This window comes from Gracilinanus agilis, chromosome 2 (assembly GCF_016433145.1).
Source record: "Gracilinanus agilis isolate LMUSP501 chromosome 2, AgileGrace, whole genome shotgun sequence".
Lineage (NCBI taxonomy): Eukaryota > Metazoa > Chordata > Mammalia > Didelphimorphia > Didelphidae > Gracilinanus > Gracilinanus agilis.
In genome coordinates, this window is record NC_058131.1 from 362,319,894 (window position 1) to 362,336,302 (window position 16,409).

General features: G+C 37.7%; 1 protein-coding gene across 1 annotated transcript in view; it reads right to left on the bottom strand.

The window, feature by feature from the left end:
- Positions 1–356: 356 nt before the first annotated feature.
- NSG2 (neuronal vesicle trafficking associated 2) overlaps positions 357–16,409 on the bottom strand; it is a 70,538-nt gene continuing 54,485 nt past the window's right edge. The window contains exons 3-4 of the mRNA XM_044661674.1: positions 800–910; positions 357–551 (exon numbers count right to left, since the gene is read on the bottom strand). Of these exons, the coding sequence (XP_044517609.1) occupies positions 357–551; positions 800–910 (306 nt within the window). The remainder of the gene's footprint in view (positions 552–799; positions 911–16,409) is intronic.

Genomic DNA, 16,409 nt, shown 5'->3' on the forward strand with positions numbered 1-16,409 from the left:
TCTGGAATTGGGCCGGGTTCTGGGAGAATGACTTGTTTTTTATTACATTTTGTCTTTTCTTTTCCCTAACAAATAGTAAGCAAGGTTTTGAAAAATATTTTACATTGTAACAATCAACACCAAACATGCCTTTGTACAAGAGCTTGACTCAAGTTAGTTAACAAATCAACGAGAATAACAATGGACCAAAGTAAATATCAATTCAAACTCCTCAGGTGTGTTCCTTTAGGCTCGCTCCTGCCTTTGTGGAACCCCAGGTGGACTGTGCTGTCGAGTAAGCGAGCCTGGTTCTGCCAGGCCCGGGGCCCTTCCCCTCCCCCCTCCCTCCCCTTTCCCTCTCCTCCCCTGGGGCATCTTTAATGGCCATCCGCCTTCACAGCCTTTGCCTCGTGGCTGATAGGTCCTGCTGCAGAGAGCCAGGGTGCGATGGCCCTGGAGCTGGTCTGCTTGGCCACGCTGTAGTGACTAATGACAGTGTAGAACCGGCCCCGGGAGCTGGAATCCTGTGCGGAGTAATATGCATCCAGGGAGGTGGGGATGCAGCGCTTATGCTGGGGTAGGGAGAGAGCGAGAAGGAGGGAGAGCGAGAGAGAGTGGAGGGGGGGAGCGGGGGAGAGGAGAGGGAGAGAGAGGAAGAGAGAGTAGAGTTAACCAGAGGTGACCTCTCAGCCCGGACCCCACCCGCCTTTTCCCCATTCATTTACTTTACCTAGATACAAACGGAGGCGGCCCAGTAACGTGGACCCAATCACATGCCCTGATTAGCCCAGGCAACCATCCTGATGGATATCCCTCTTACCTTATAAACAAAGCCATCTGGGCAGCTGTGGTCATAGGTGAAAGCCTTGTAAACCACCAGAAACACAATGCAGGCAAGAAATGCCAGAGCCAGGCTGACGAGAATAGTGACCTAGGACAGAAATCAGCTGTTAGTGTCCATGTAGGGAACTGATACATCAAAGCAACATGACAATTAAATGTCATGTTTGCATTCTCCCTGGGTTGCTAAGAAGGCTGGGAGGGAGAGAAAAGAAGGACTTGGCTGGAAGAAATGAGGCTTGCCTTTTAAAATTCTTCCTCTGCTGCTAATTTGCTGTGGGATCCTGGGAAAATCAATTCTCCTATCAATCCTCCTGTTTCCTTCTTTGAAAAATGATGGGATTTGATGAGATGATCTAGAAATTCCTTCCAGTTCAGACATGTTATTTTCTAAGATGTTCCTAACTCCATCATTCTTTATTCTAGGTTCTAAAGCACCTTCCAGCTTGGTGATTCTATGATATATGGTTCTAAGCTCTGCAATTCCATGCTCAAGTTTTTGAGATGCATTTCAGATCTGATGCTATATGAGCACATCTGAGCATAGCTAAGTATGATATGCCCCTCCAACTCTGACTCTTTGTCAGGCCTAACATTACTACTGAAGGAGCATCCTTGTTTAAAAGATCCAAGTTCAGCAAAAAGCATTCCTTTTACTTTGCCATCTCCTTAACAACATGTCATTGGAGACAGTTTAAAAAATTGATTAAGCAAAAATTGGAATTTTTAAAGGGAAGAGTAATTTAATGCTGATGTAATCGAACTATCAAGAACTACCTCCTTCCCACCCATCATAATGGAATACATTGTTGACTTTTACAAATGCCACTGCAAGCAGCGAGTGCTGGGTTCATTTTATAACATGGAAGAGAAAGAGTTATGGGATCTTGGCCTTGAAAAGCCCCCCAGATATCATCTAGTGCAAACTCTCCATTTGAAAAATTGGAGAATTAGGGTCCAGAGAAAGGAAATGGTTTGTTCAAAGTTATATAGTTGTGGCAGGGACAGGATTTGAACCCATGGCACCTGCAAGTCCAGGAAATGCTGGAAGGGCATGAAGATAATATAGAAGACAGAACAAAAAGCATTATTTATTTACCATGTTTTGAGGGGTTATAAACTTTACAATGATATTCAATACTACTCAAGCCCAGGGGCTACTATAGGCATCAAGAGAAATAATCACAACTCTCATTTCTATAGGTATTAAGATTTAAATGTATCCTCCTCAAAACAATCCTGTGAGGTGGGCAGTATTGTTGTACCCATTTTGCTAATATAAACTGAGGGAGAGAGATGAAACAATTTGCCTGCAATTACCCAACTAGTAAATGTCAAATCCAAGATTAAAACTCAGTGCTCCCAGGTCCAGGTCCAATGTCTCTGCCATATGTGTATTATTGTAAATAGAAAGATAACTAGAAAAGGCAAGGTCCTTGAAGGTGATTAAAGAACTGGGGGTGAGAAATAATACCCACAAAGAAAAGGTTAAAGAATATCTGGGTTTAGAGTTCAAAGGTCAAGATTTGGATCTGCTTATGATTGTATGACTGGAGAAATCATTTTGCCTTTTCTTCAGAAAGTTTCCTCATTTGTAAAAAGAAGGGATTGGCCAAGGTAATAGGATACAATATGGTATTTATTAAGTGCCTACTATATGCCAGGCACTGTGCTAATTGCTATAGAAACAATTAAAAAAACATTCTGCAAAGTCTCTAAATCTTGTGACCTACATATCATTTATAAATGGGAATTATTTAACCCCCTTAAAGCTACAACTATTTAATTAGAAGAAACTTAATTATGAGTCTATTAGGTAGTTATTACAAGTTGTCACTGAGTTAGAAGGGAAGTTGTTGAAGTTTCTTTCTTTTGTTTAAAACCCTTACCTTCTTTCTTAGAGTCAATATTATGTATTGGTTCTAACACAGAAGAGCCGTAAAGGCTAGGCAATGGGAGTTAAGTGAATTGCCCAGGGTCACACATCTAGGAAGTGTCTGAGGCTAGATTTGAACCTAGGACCTCCCATCTTCAGGCCTGGTTCTCAATTCACTGAGCCACTCAGCTAACCCCTAAAGTTTCTTAAAGAGCACCATATTACCAGTGGATAAAATAAAACTTCAGGATTGGTTCTCCAACCTGAATCTCATCTGTAAAATGAGAGAAATGGAGTATAATGTCTAAGGACCATGTAGTAGCTCTGTTAATGTGGTATAGTGGAAAGAGTATCATACTTGCAATTAGAAGAGAGCTAGATTCAAATTCCTACCTTGTTAGCTATGTGTCCCACATGATGTTACTGAGCCTTAGTGTCCTTATCTATAAATGGGGGTAGCAGTTAGTCTAACAGTCACTTTACAAGGCTGTGCTATGATGAATTAAAAAGACAATGTTTGTAATTTATCTTGTGATATTACAAACATTATCTTATTAATATATATTAATTATATATATGTGTGTGTAAATATAATTAATGTATATATAATAATAAAAGACTCTTTGGAGAGTAAAATGAGATATCTGTTCACAGAAAGAAATAAAGGATTTTATCACTTGAAAAATGATGTAAAGAACTTCAGAAAAGTCTTTGCTTCCAAACTCTGAAAGAACTATTACTGTCTAAAATAACTTTAAGCAATGTTTGTTCACACTGCTAAATGAGAAGCCTATGTATTTTTGACAAAGGCTGCCTTTATAAATAAGTTAGGTCTTTGTCCACAGAAGTCATGAAGAATAGTGTGTGTGTGTGTGTGTGTGTGTGTGTGCACGTGCGTGTGCGGATGTGTACATTTCCTACAAATCTAGACTTGTTCATCAAAATCACCTTCCTTACAACATCCCATGTCACAATCCCACTTGATGCTTTCTCATTCCCAAAGGCCGTAGCAGTGCCTTTAGCAAATTCAGCTTTTCTCTCTAGATTTTAGCACTATTCATATGAAACACTTGCATGAAACACATGGTCTCTTTCCTTTTTTATTTTTTAATATTTCTGGTGTTTTTCTGGGGTCCTTTGTGATGAAACTGTGGACGGAGGAAGCCTAATGAAAAATGTCTCTGCACTTGTTTCAATACATCCTTGGAGACACATATTCGCTAACCATGGTGCTGATTGGTCTGGCAATTCCTAGCTTTCCTTTCCCCTTGACCTTGGTATTGACGTAAGATTATTATGGGGAAGACTGTAAATTTCAAAGCAAAAGAAATGAGGAGGGGTAGAGGCCAATTAGGAATCTCCTAGAAACCCCATCTGAAGAAGAAAAGGGGTATCATTTTAAAACAGATTTCCCTTAGCACAAAACTTGACACACAATAGGGAATTAATAAATACTTGTTGATTGAGTGATTAAACATATCATTATGTTCTTTATCTTCTTAGCTGAAACTAGATGACAGAATTGAGAATCTGAAAAGTCTCTAAAGATCATCTAGGTTGATACTATCATTTTTCAGCTGAGATGATTGAAATCCAGTAGGATGAAGATATTTGAATTTAAAGTCACACAGACAGTAACAGAATAGAGATTCAAACCCAAAATCTCAGAAAGGAATTTACCTAACAATTAGGCCCACCCCCCCAACTGCAAAAGAGTGGTGAAGAAAATGAAGAGGAAATAAGGGGCTAATTTGAATTATGTATTTGACTAAATGCATAATTTTGGCTTTGGCTATGAAACAAGATTCCCAGTTAGGAATAAGCTAAAGCAATATTAGAGCAGTTAGGTTGTGCAGTGGGTAAAGTGCTGGGTCTGAAGTCATAAAGACTATTCCAGACACAACTAGTTGTAATGTGGGTAATTTGAGGAAAGGTGGGGTATAAGGAAGTTTGAAAGGAGGATGTTTGAGACTTGCTAAGTGGGTAATCTCAGTTACAGATAGGCTGGGATTAAAGGAGATTCAGGGTATAATAGGACTGAAATCAGGAGTATAACACAGAAGGGAAACAGAGATTTTCAGGGAGAAGAGAAATTAAACTAAACAGACAAACACAGCAGGCTTACAGACTGGGACTTAGACTCAAACACAAGCTGAGGGAAATAGACTAGACTGAAATTAACAAACAGGCTTTAGTTAATTTCACAGGAAGGGACCTGTTTTGAAGTAACACCTTCCTTCAAGATGGATGCCCAGCTTCCCTCTAAGCCCAGAGTGTGTTGTCTCTTTCCCTCTTCTTCCCTCTTGATAGCTAACAGCCAAATTACACTAATAGGGCTGTTGAAACACAAAAGGGTTTATTTTGTTTGAAGGATGTTTGTTAGGAAGGTGGATCAAAGGAAAGCCCTATCAGTTGTCTCAGGTGGGGGAAGGGAAGCAAAGATGGAGTCTGAGTAAGGACCTGCCTTTAAACTCAGCTTTACTAAGTGCTATTTACTATCTAAAGGGAATAAATGATGACTGACTAACTATAACTAATGCTGTCAATCAGGTAACTCTTCACAGATTTAACTCCTCTCTAATTACTCTCCTTATTAACTCCACAGACATATAAGGTAAGGGAGGGAAAGCAGGGATGGTATTAGGATAGGAAGATATAAAGGGTTTATCTAAAATAATAAATTTTTAAGTAAATATATCAAAGCTAGGCTAAATGTCAATATTAAAGCTAGGTAATCAAAGCAGCTCAGCTGATTCACAACCTCCCTCCATGGAAGATCCAGCCAACTCCTCTTCCTCAAGATTCCAAACCTCTAATAGCTTTTGGAACCCAGCCAAAGCTAGAAAAAACTATATGACCCCAATTCTGTATACTACAAATGCCCCTTTTCTTTTCAAAATGTGCAACTAGCACCATTTTAATAATTACTAAAGTCTAAGGGATTACTACTCTTATACTAAGCTAAATTCTTACTAAGCTCTTATCCCTAACTAAGTTTGCAAAATAATAAAAGGTTGCTATCTCCTAAACTATGCTACAACCAAATAAGCTAAAACTAAGATGGGATAAAGTAAAAGTATAGGAGAGGAATGGGGATTTCATTTTTTCCAAAAAAAAATTTTGAACAGAAAGGAAAACAAATTACATTATAAACATTCACACATTTTTAAGGCTAATTTTTGCTAACTAGAACAAAGTAATGAATCCTATCTATGCATTACCTAATTTTATGAACTACTCAGATATTAATTAAGAAAAGTTTTGCAAATATTTTTTGCAAATATGCTTCTAAATTGTAGTTCTCTTGCTAAAGTTAGTGTATGAATAGGTTAGTACACTTATGCCTATGTTAGAAATGTTAGTAATAAGTAAGCCTATATCTTTTGTAAGTCTATTGGTTAAACCATAGACCTTTGCTATGTACAATATTTACAAAGAAAATTTTAGAAAGATCTGTCCCTGTACTAACTTACTAAACTAACTAAACTATCCCTGTGTGTTAGTAAACTTATTGCTAATGGTTAGTAATCAAAATTATATATGTACATGACATGTCAGGTGATTTGAGTAGAACGGTGTCTGTACCATAGTAAGAGACTTTCTTTTACTAAGGCAGATATACCCTTCTCTCTTAAGTGAAAGTTTATGTTTCACATGTAAATGTGAAGTCAGGAAAATGTTTTATGTGTTGTCTATTGACTTATCCGTGTAATGATGTGTTACATACTTACTCCACCGGAATTCTTTTGTAATTAGCATGTACTGCTTGGATGGAATCTAGTGTTGTGTGCAGTGAGAATTCTGTTGGGTGTAAGTTATCTCTTTTCCAAATACATGTGTCCCACGCTGATTCGATGTTCCTCTTCAGTGTGGATGTCCTCTTTACGATAGATGTATTTGGTCATGGATATCTTTGTAGTTCTCAGGTTTGCTGTCCTCGTGACGATCTGCGTAGTCAGCAACAAGTGAGATGTTCGATACACCCGCACTTGTCAACTTCTGATTTATGTTGCTTTGATGCACCAGCACTTGTCACCTTCTGACTTGTGTCAGGAACAAATTTTTAAATGTCTATCATATATGATTATTTTCTCTTCTTCTTTTCTTTTATGATTTTAATAAAGATGATTATTATAGGTAACCAAAAAATAAAAGTTCGTAATTAAGTCTTTGTGCTTTCATTCATTCGTCATCATCAGTTTCTAGATCTGGTATTGATTGCAAATCAAATGTTGTGTCTTCTTCCTTCATTGATTCTTTTTCATTATCATAATTATTTACAGATGATTCTTCTAAGTGATTGAGATTGGGATAATCATTTGGGTGTATAATCTGATTGTTTACTGGTTCTTGGTCTACTTCTGCTTCTGATTCATGCTCTGATTGTTGTTCTGTTTGTTGCTCTGTTTCTATGGTCTTATGAATAGATTTTGGATTTACTGAGGACTTGCTTGATTGTTCAGTTGGTGCTAATTGATCTTTGTTTTGCCTAGTTTCTGGGTCTTGTGGTCGTTGTTGTAGGGACATGTCTTTAGCTGGCTTGACATGGGTGACATGGAACCACGGATCTTTTCCTTCAATTTTGATTGCACTTGGAGTTGTTAATATTATTTGGAAAGGTCCAATCCATTTGGGTTCTAACACAGTCTTCCTAGCGAAGTTTCTGGTGTAAACATAATCTCCGGGTTGGAAGCTGTGTAGATCAAAATCAAAAGGTACTCTTTGATGTATCAAGCCTAATTTGTGAAGTTGATTTAATCATTGCTTGAGCAATTTGATATATTCATATAGCTTGCATTCCATACCTAGGTGTGATAATTTGTAAATGCTTTGAGGTGCTTTGCCATGGAATGGTGGTTGTCCATACAGCATTTCAAATGGTGAAATATGTGTGATGCTGTTGGGTTGGCTTCTTAGGTGGAATAGTGCTAATGGCAATGCATCAGGCCATTTCATATGAGATTCTGCACATAATTTTGCTATAAGAATTTTTAGACTTTTATTAACTCGTTCAATCTGCCGACTAGATTGCGGCCTAAATATTGAGTGTAGATGTCTCTTAATTCCTAACGTTTCATAAACTGTAGCTAGTATCTTATTTGCGAAATGGGACCCAGAATCTGATGCAATATGTAATGGTATAGAGAATCTAGGTATTAATTCTCTTAGTAAGATTTTCACAACAAAAGCTGAGGCGTTACGCTTTGCTGGAAAAGCTTCTGGCCATTTAGTTAATCTATCCACTATTACTAAAGCATATCTATAACCATTACTCCTTGGCATTGTGATGTAATCAATTTGTAAGCATTCAAATGGTGTGTAAGCTAAAGGTTTTCCTCCCAGACTATGAACTTTTGTGATTGTCTGGTTGTAATGCATACAAATTTTGCACCTCTGTGAAATTCTCATAGCAACTTCATATATGCCCCTTGCATTCCAATACCTATTTATAGAATCTGCCATGCCCAGAGTTCCATAATGCCCTTTCTGGTGTAATATAAGGATATTATATAATTGCAAAATGTGTAATATAAGGATTTAGGTAACATCAGTTTTCCATTTGCTCCTAACCAAACTCCGTTAGCAATATATGCACCATGATGTTTCTTCCAATCCTTCACTTCCTTTGGGGAGTATGCATTTTTTAGATCTTCTTCCTCCACCAAAGATAAGTTCAGAATTGTCAGAGGTCCATATCTTGCTGCATATCTGGCAGTCACGTCGGGTCATTTGTTCCCTGATTCAATTGATAATAGAAAAACATTTTATAATTCAAAGTGGGCTAGAAATAATGAATCAAATAGATATAATCAAGAAAAAACTATATGACCCCAATTCTGTATACTACATAGCTGACTAACACTTGGAAAGCCACTTAACATTCTTTGCCTCCATTTCCTCATCTATAAAATGAGCTGGAGGAGGGGATGGCAAATCATTCTAATATCTTTGCCAAGAAAACCCCAAATGGGTTCATGAAGAGTCAAGACATGACTAAAATCAACCATAAAACAAAAAAGGAATATTTATGCTGAGGTCAATTATGACCTTGAGTTGTGGGAAAATTACTAGGCCAGACTCTATATGAGGATGACTAGGAACTATACCTTGTAGGATGGCCAATTAATCTGGTAGTATCTCAAGCAAAATGATATATTTGAAAGAGCCCTGGTGTAGGGATCCAAAAATGTCATAACATGAGCTTGGTACCACCTCTGCCTTAAATTGTGGTTGGAATTTGAGGAAGTCACTTCTCATCTTGGGTCTCAGTTGTCCCATCCATAAAATTAGAGGTTAGGACTAGATGACTTCTATGGTATTTTAGATAATAAGCTCCTTGAGGTCAAGGATCACACTTTATCTAAACATTATATTCCTCAGCATCTAGCACAGTGTTTTGTATATGAGGTAGACACTTAAAATATGTTATACCTTCTATGTCTAAAATTCTATAATTATAAGTCATCCTCTGTTATTCCCAGAGAAATGTGCAAAAAGTACTTGATCTTAAGAAGGAATATACAGCTCAGAAATATGGCCATGGAAGGAAATGGGCCTGATTAGATTCATTTGATTTTATTCAGTTTCCTTTTTATTCACATAATCATACTACTATAAAGGACAGAATCAACACTATTACAGAAGCTGAGCACCATAGGAATAGTTTGTTTTGGAGTAAACAATACCCTCTCCTTTCATGGTACTCTAGGAAAGGATCATAGGTCTAGAGCTGGAAAGGACCCCTGAGATCATTTTGTACAACTTACTCTTTTCATAAACCAGAAAACTATGTTCCAGCAAGGTGAAGTGACTCCTTGTCTGTGGCTGCTAGGGTTGAAAGTGGCAGGGCAGTCTTGAGTCAAACATAGTTCCTGTGACTCCCAACCAGAGTGCTCTTTCCACTTCATTGACACCTCCCATAGAAGTGGTGAACTTATGGGAGATACAGAGATTGACAGAGACTTTGAGTAATGGGAAATAGGAACAAAAGCCATCAGTGACTAATCATCATGCTTTAGAGCTTACAAAATTCAGTGTATTTTTTCTCATGTGACCTACATGAAAAGTCCATGTCAGTGGTTCAATAGGTATCTCCAACTAACAGATAAAGAAGCATGAGGAGCAAAGAGGTTAACTGATTTGTCCAGGATACCCAGGAAGTGGAAGAGTCAGAATTTTAAACCAGATAGGGTCCTCTCCTACTGTATCTCTAAAGCCTAGTGTGTGGGAAGGGAAGCTGGAGTAGGTATTAAATAACATGGTATACCTTTGACCTCAACCGTAAGCATACACATTATTCCACATAAACTGCAACTTGCTATAAATCCACAAAGCATATTAGCTTCTCCATTTGCCTCAGAGGCACTGATTTAGCTGGTTCAGTGTCAAAATGAATATAGAAGTAGATAAACCAATCTGCTAATAGGATTTTTTTTTGTTTTAATAGCCATGATAGAGCAATCTGAGAAGTATTTTATCTGACATGGAAAATAATTATCAATCACACTCTTCAATGCTCTTCTTATCTACTCACTGACCCTTTAAAACAGAGAGTAAGTTTTTTTGTAGACATCTGGTGTCACTGTAATCTCAAACCAGTGATCCCTATAGGACTCTTTAGCAGATTGGCTCAAATTCACACAAGCTTTCCTTTTCCTTCACTCACTTGAATTTCTATGGAATTTCAACTTTGCCATATGATGTAATATTCTACTTCAATACGTCTCTGGGTCTAGAATTTCATCCTTGTGAGGATTTCCATCAGGGCAGATAACGATTCCCCTATGCTTTCTTAGTTTATGTTATTCCTTTTTATGTCTTTCCATAAATCCTCAACATCCCATATAGTAGAGGCCCTGCTCTGATAGTTTTCATATTTCATGGATGCCTTGCAATATCCAGTCTGATTGTCAGTGACCCTTCTCCTTTGTTACAGGCCTGATCCATCTCCTTTTTCTGATTTAAATACTCTTGATGCCCTTTCTGTCACTCCTCACGAATAAGCCATCTTTGTTAACAGGCTATAGCTAATTATACTTGCTATATCACCCTATGTGAAATGCTGTAACTCTGATTTTCCTGATAGTTTTATTCTGTGATTCAAAGCCTTAGAGCACCAAATTGAGAATATTAGCATTTGATGTGCTTTAGCACACAGCTTATAATCAAGGATGATATATAATTGATGATTATCACATAGGTAATAAAAAGATCAATGAACATTTCTCTAGTATTTTAAACCTTAAAAAATGCCTTCTTCACAATAATCCTGTAGAGTATAGCACAAGTATTATTATATCACCCCCATTTTACAAATGAAGAAATTGAGATTCAAAGAAGACAAGTGATTTGCCCAGGGTCATACAGTTTGAAAGTGCTAGAGCCATGATTCAAACCCAATCTCTCTACTCTGTTATGAAAAAGTGATATAAAATTATTTCTTCTGAGTTGATAAGTCATAAATGTTGCTGAAACTCAGAGGGATAAGACAAAGCAGGAAAGGAAGAGAAAAGATCCGCCTACATTCTGCCAAACCTTGAATGAAGATATAGTGCTCTAGTTATTCCAAAAAATATGATGCTTCATTAGCATTCAAATAGTCAAGATTCTCAATTCAGTAATACCCAATAAACCTCCACTTTCTTATGAATAACATGAACCTTGGAAATCTCAGAGCAATAAAAACACTCACGTAGGGGAAATAAAATTTGTGAGGAGCTGAAACATAGATGCACAACAGACATTAATCTTTTGTAAGTGGCAGCAATATGGGGACTTAGGGGAGGAAGAATTAACACTGTGTATTCCCTAAAGAGGACCCCAAAAGCTACAGGGATAAAGAACAAGAAGAAAATTTGATAGGAACCCAGCTTCCTGACTGAAAGGGTCTGAAATGTCCTTTAGTCCTTTCACCTTTCCTAGTATCAACCTAAAAATCATATAGTCACAGAATCCCAAAATGGCAAGGGATTTCAATGATCAACTAAGTGAACCATTAACGAAAGGACAAATAGTGTCTATAAATTCCTGGCAAGTGGTGATCCAACCTTCAGTGGAAGACCTCTGGTGAGGTAAACTCATCACCCCTAAAGATAAGTGTGTTCTATTTTTTGATCACTGTCATTGTTAAGTATTTCTTTACATTGAGTCAAAATATGCCACATTGTAACTTCTATCCATTATTGCTAACTCTAATCTTGGCATTTAAGCTTTATCTCTTCTCCCAGACCCCAAACCATGACAGAACATAGCAAAAGAAATCTAATCCCTCTTCCCCATTATAATCCTGCAGATTGTTTTTTTTAAGTTCATCTAAGTCTTGTTGCCTCCAAGCTAAACACCCTTAGTACCTTCAACTAATCCTTAAAATTATGGATTCAAGCCCCTCCTCATCCTAGTTGCTTTCCTTTTGACACATTCCAGTTTGATTTCCTTCAGGAAAATTTGAAATATTAACAAATCTCCCCACATATGAACACAACAGGGAGCTTGAGCAAGTCAATGAATATGTATAAAATGAGGATGATAATAATGTTACTATGTACCTAAAAGGGTTATTCTGGACAGAGCAGTTATAAAACTTAAAATACCCTAAATAATTGTGAAATTTTCATCTTTATTAGTAATAGAAAAGGATTTGGTAACCTTTAGGTTGTATGAAATGTAAAACAAGATCATCCTTCTCATTAGCATTATTCAACAGAATCCAGGGATATGGCTATACCAAACAGAAAGTTAGGAATGTCCATCTGAACAAGGTACAGTGTTATCAGAGGGGCTAACTCTTTTGGTCCCATCTAAGGTGGCTTTGTAACTTCAAATAAATCATTCAGACTTTCTTGGCCTCATTTTCCTGCCTTGTAGAAAAAGGAGGTTGTATTAGATAATCACTCTGTTTCCTTCCAGCTCTCTAGCCTATGACCCTAAATAACCATATATGCCAGGAAACCATTTGTGTTATCTTCTTCCTGACCTTAACTTCTTTGGATGCTAGGATAGGGGTATTAATAGTTGTTTACACTGAATATTTTGCATCTCTTTATGAGAGTAATTTTGGTTTTATAGTTCTCTTCCTCTGCTATACTATGAATATCATTCAGACAGGCAAAGTCTATGGCTTACATATGGAAAAGGGAACTGGCATTTAGTAAGAGTCTACTATATGCCAGGCACTGTGCTAAGTAAGTGCTTTACAAATATTATTTCCTTACAACAACAGGGGATTTTGCTGATTTTAGCACCATTTTATAGAAAAGGAAACTTAAGGTAACAGAGATTATAACTTGTCTAGGGTCAGACAGCTAGTAAATGAATGAGGTGAGATTTGAACACAGGTCTTCCTGATTCTAGGTCCAGTACTCCACCTTCTGTGCCACCAGCTGCACACAGCAAATGCTCCTCCAAGTAAGTAAAGCGGGCTTTTTGTTCAGAGGGGCCAAACCTTGTAAGTGAAAACTTGCCAATATTGGCTTCTCAGCCTTATGGGGATTTCTAGGAAGCAATGTAACATTTTACCGAGCTAGGATGAAGCATCACTAGTTCATCCAGAACATCTGTAAAAATAAAGGTTGGTTCAGAGTTCTAGTTTTTACTATTGCTGCTACTATTCTACTACTATGATGACTACTACTCCTTTTTTTCCTCACTGCATCACTCCTCTCCCTAGTCTGCCATACCAGAGGTTAATATTTCTGGAAGGAGCATTCACAGGTTCACTATGACCCAGGTCAGGCTGCCTGCAACCACTAGACACATGTGGGTTGTCTTCTCTACTTCATCCCTAAGAAGAAAGAGTGCTGGCTCTGAAGTCAGAGGTTCTGAGTTTGAATCCCAAAAAGGTGATATAACTATTTACATTAGAAATATTTTCAATCAAGGCAGCTAGGTGGCACATTGGCTAAAGAGTTGGGCTGGGTTACATGGTTTGTTAGATGCAGAATTAGAAGCTGAATCGAGATCTCCTGATGCCAAGCCTAGTGCTCTTTCTCTTATACCACAAAACTTTTAGTCTTAAAAGTAGGTTCCCATATCATATTTCTTGCCAATGGGTGAGAGAGAGGGAGTGGAAAGAAGGAGAGAACTTGGAACTGAAAATAAAAATAAAATTAATTTTTTAAAAAATAAGTAGGACTCTACAAATCATAAAATTTTAAGGAGAGCCATTCGTTTAGAACAGAATTGGAAGAACTTCAGGTCATCTAGTCTAACCGGCTTCCAAAGCATGAATATTCTCTATAGCATCATCATTGGCAAGTGAAGAATCAAAGATTACTCTAAATTGAAAACCCACATCCCTAGAATAATGGTAGTGCCCTAGATGGAAATGGAGAACTTCAGGAAGGATAGTTTTTAGAGAAACAATGAGTTTTGTTTTGACTGTTTTAAGTTTCACATGCCTACAGGAAATCTAGTTCAAAATGTACAATAGTGTATTGGTGATACTGGTCTAAAGTCCAAGAGAGAGTAGGGCTTGATATAAATCTTAGAGTCATTTGCATAGACATATTAATTAAATTAATGCTAATGAGTTCACTAACAAGGAAGAGGACTTAGGAAAGAGCCCCGAGGTACACCTACTATTAGGGGAGACAAGCTATGAACATATCCAATAAAGGAAAATGAGAAATTACAATAATAATAATAAATAAGTATTTAAGTAGCACTTTAAGGTTTGCAAAATACTATACAAATAGTATCACATTTAAATCTTCAAATAAGCCTGGGGGATAAGAACTACTATTATCTCCATTTTACAGATGAGGAAACTGAGATAGACAGAAGTTTAAGTGACTTGCCCAGGGTTGCACAGCTAATAAGTTTCCATGGCAAGTCTTGAACTCAGATCTTCCTGCCAGAGTTCTATCCACTATATCAATAGTTCTATAACTCAACTGCCTGGCTGAGAAGAAGTTGCCAGAAAGCAAGAGGAAAGCTGAGAAAGAACAGTATCACAAAAACCCAATCAGGAGACATTATGCCAAAGGAAGGAATAGTCTGTTTAATACTGTTGTGTCAAATGATGCAGAAGGGTTAAAAAGGATCTGGACTGAGTAAAGACCATCAGATATGGCAATTAAGAGATCAATGATAACTTTGGTGAGAACAGTTCCAATTGAGTGATGATGTCAGAAGTAAGAGGGGAGGAAGTGGAGGCAATTAGATCAGACAATTCTTTCAAGCAGCTTGCCTTAGCAAGAGAAGAAAGAGAGAGTGAGGACAATAGCTTGAGGAATAGGATAATTGGGTCTAGCAAAGGCTGAAGCTTGAGCATGGTTAGAAGGCAGGCAGCCAGCAAACAGCAGAAGGGAAGAGGATGGAGATTAGCACGAGAAAGAGGATGGTTGAGGTTGCAATCTGTCTGAAGAGATGGTATGGATGACATCAAGGCCTCATGTCAAAGTATTTTAGAAAGGCATGAAATTTAAATGGAGAAAAAATTTTGGGCCAAAGAACAAATCATAGAAACAACTGACAATTTTGCCAACTAAGACAGCAATGAGTAGCATAGGATTTGAACTGCCCACAAAACAGCAGGGGATGAGAACTAGAGGACAAGGAGAGGAGATGACCTTGGCCAGGAGAAGGACAGCCTCTTCATCAAAGATCAGAATGAATGAAAGAGTTGAGACTGATAGTAAGAGGTCTGGAGAGGGAGAGCAGTAGAAAAGAGAAAGATCACAGCAACTAGTTTTTATTTCTTCAGTAATGTGTGAGGAAAGGTCTTCAAAATACCATGTTTAATCTTCAGTAATCAGCAGCAGCACATTACACTCCATCACCCAACCTTTTCAGTGAGTCTGCCATTCTTGGAAAGCACTCTCTCTTCTCTCCATCCCCTCTTTGATTCCCTGGCTTTTGGCAAGCCCCAGTTCAAATCCCATCTTCTGCACAAGGCCTTACCTTGTTCATCCCCCCTCTCACCTCCCCTTATGCCTTTTCTCTAACATTTTCCAAAATAGTTTTATATGGACTTAGTTATTAGCATGTGGCCTCTCTCATTAAGGTATCAGCTCATTTAAGGCAAGGACCCTGTTTTTGTCTTCCTTTGTATCCCCAGCACTTAGCACTGTGCTTAGTTGCAATTAGCACTCAATAAAATGCTCATTGACTGACCAATGAAAGTTATTTGCTCTCAGGTCACTAAACTATTAAGTCACTTTCCCTATTCTGAGAGACAGTTTCATCATCTGTAAAATTGAGGGGGTTGAACTAATTGTTTTTTATTTATATATTTGTTGCTTACACTAAAATTCCCAGGTATCTCCCTTCTTGCCTCCCCTCCTCACACTAGAGAAGGCATCACTTGACAACAAAACAAAAATTAACTGTCATGTGTGTTTCTATTTTTCAGTTCTTTCTGTGGAGGTGATTCTTTAAACATTAGTTCTATAGTGGTATATAATATTCTCTTGGTTCTACCTGTATTGCTTTTCATAATTTCATGTATTTCTTTCTACAGACGAATTGGTTTCTAAGGTCCCTTCTAGTTCTATTCCATGTCACACTGTTAATTGTGTGCCTGTGTGTGTTACCTTCCTAACTAGATTATAGGAACCCCTAGAGAAGACACTGTATCTTAAACTTTTTTTTTTATATTTCCTAAAGTGACTATAGAGCTTACAATCTGAGATGTAGAATAATTCAATTCAAACAACAATTGGGTAGCAGGAATAAGACCTGACCTCTCATGGAGCTAACAGTTTTAGAGGAAGAA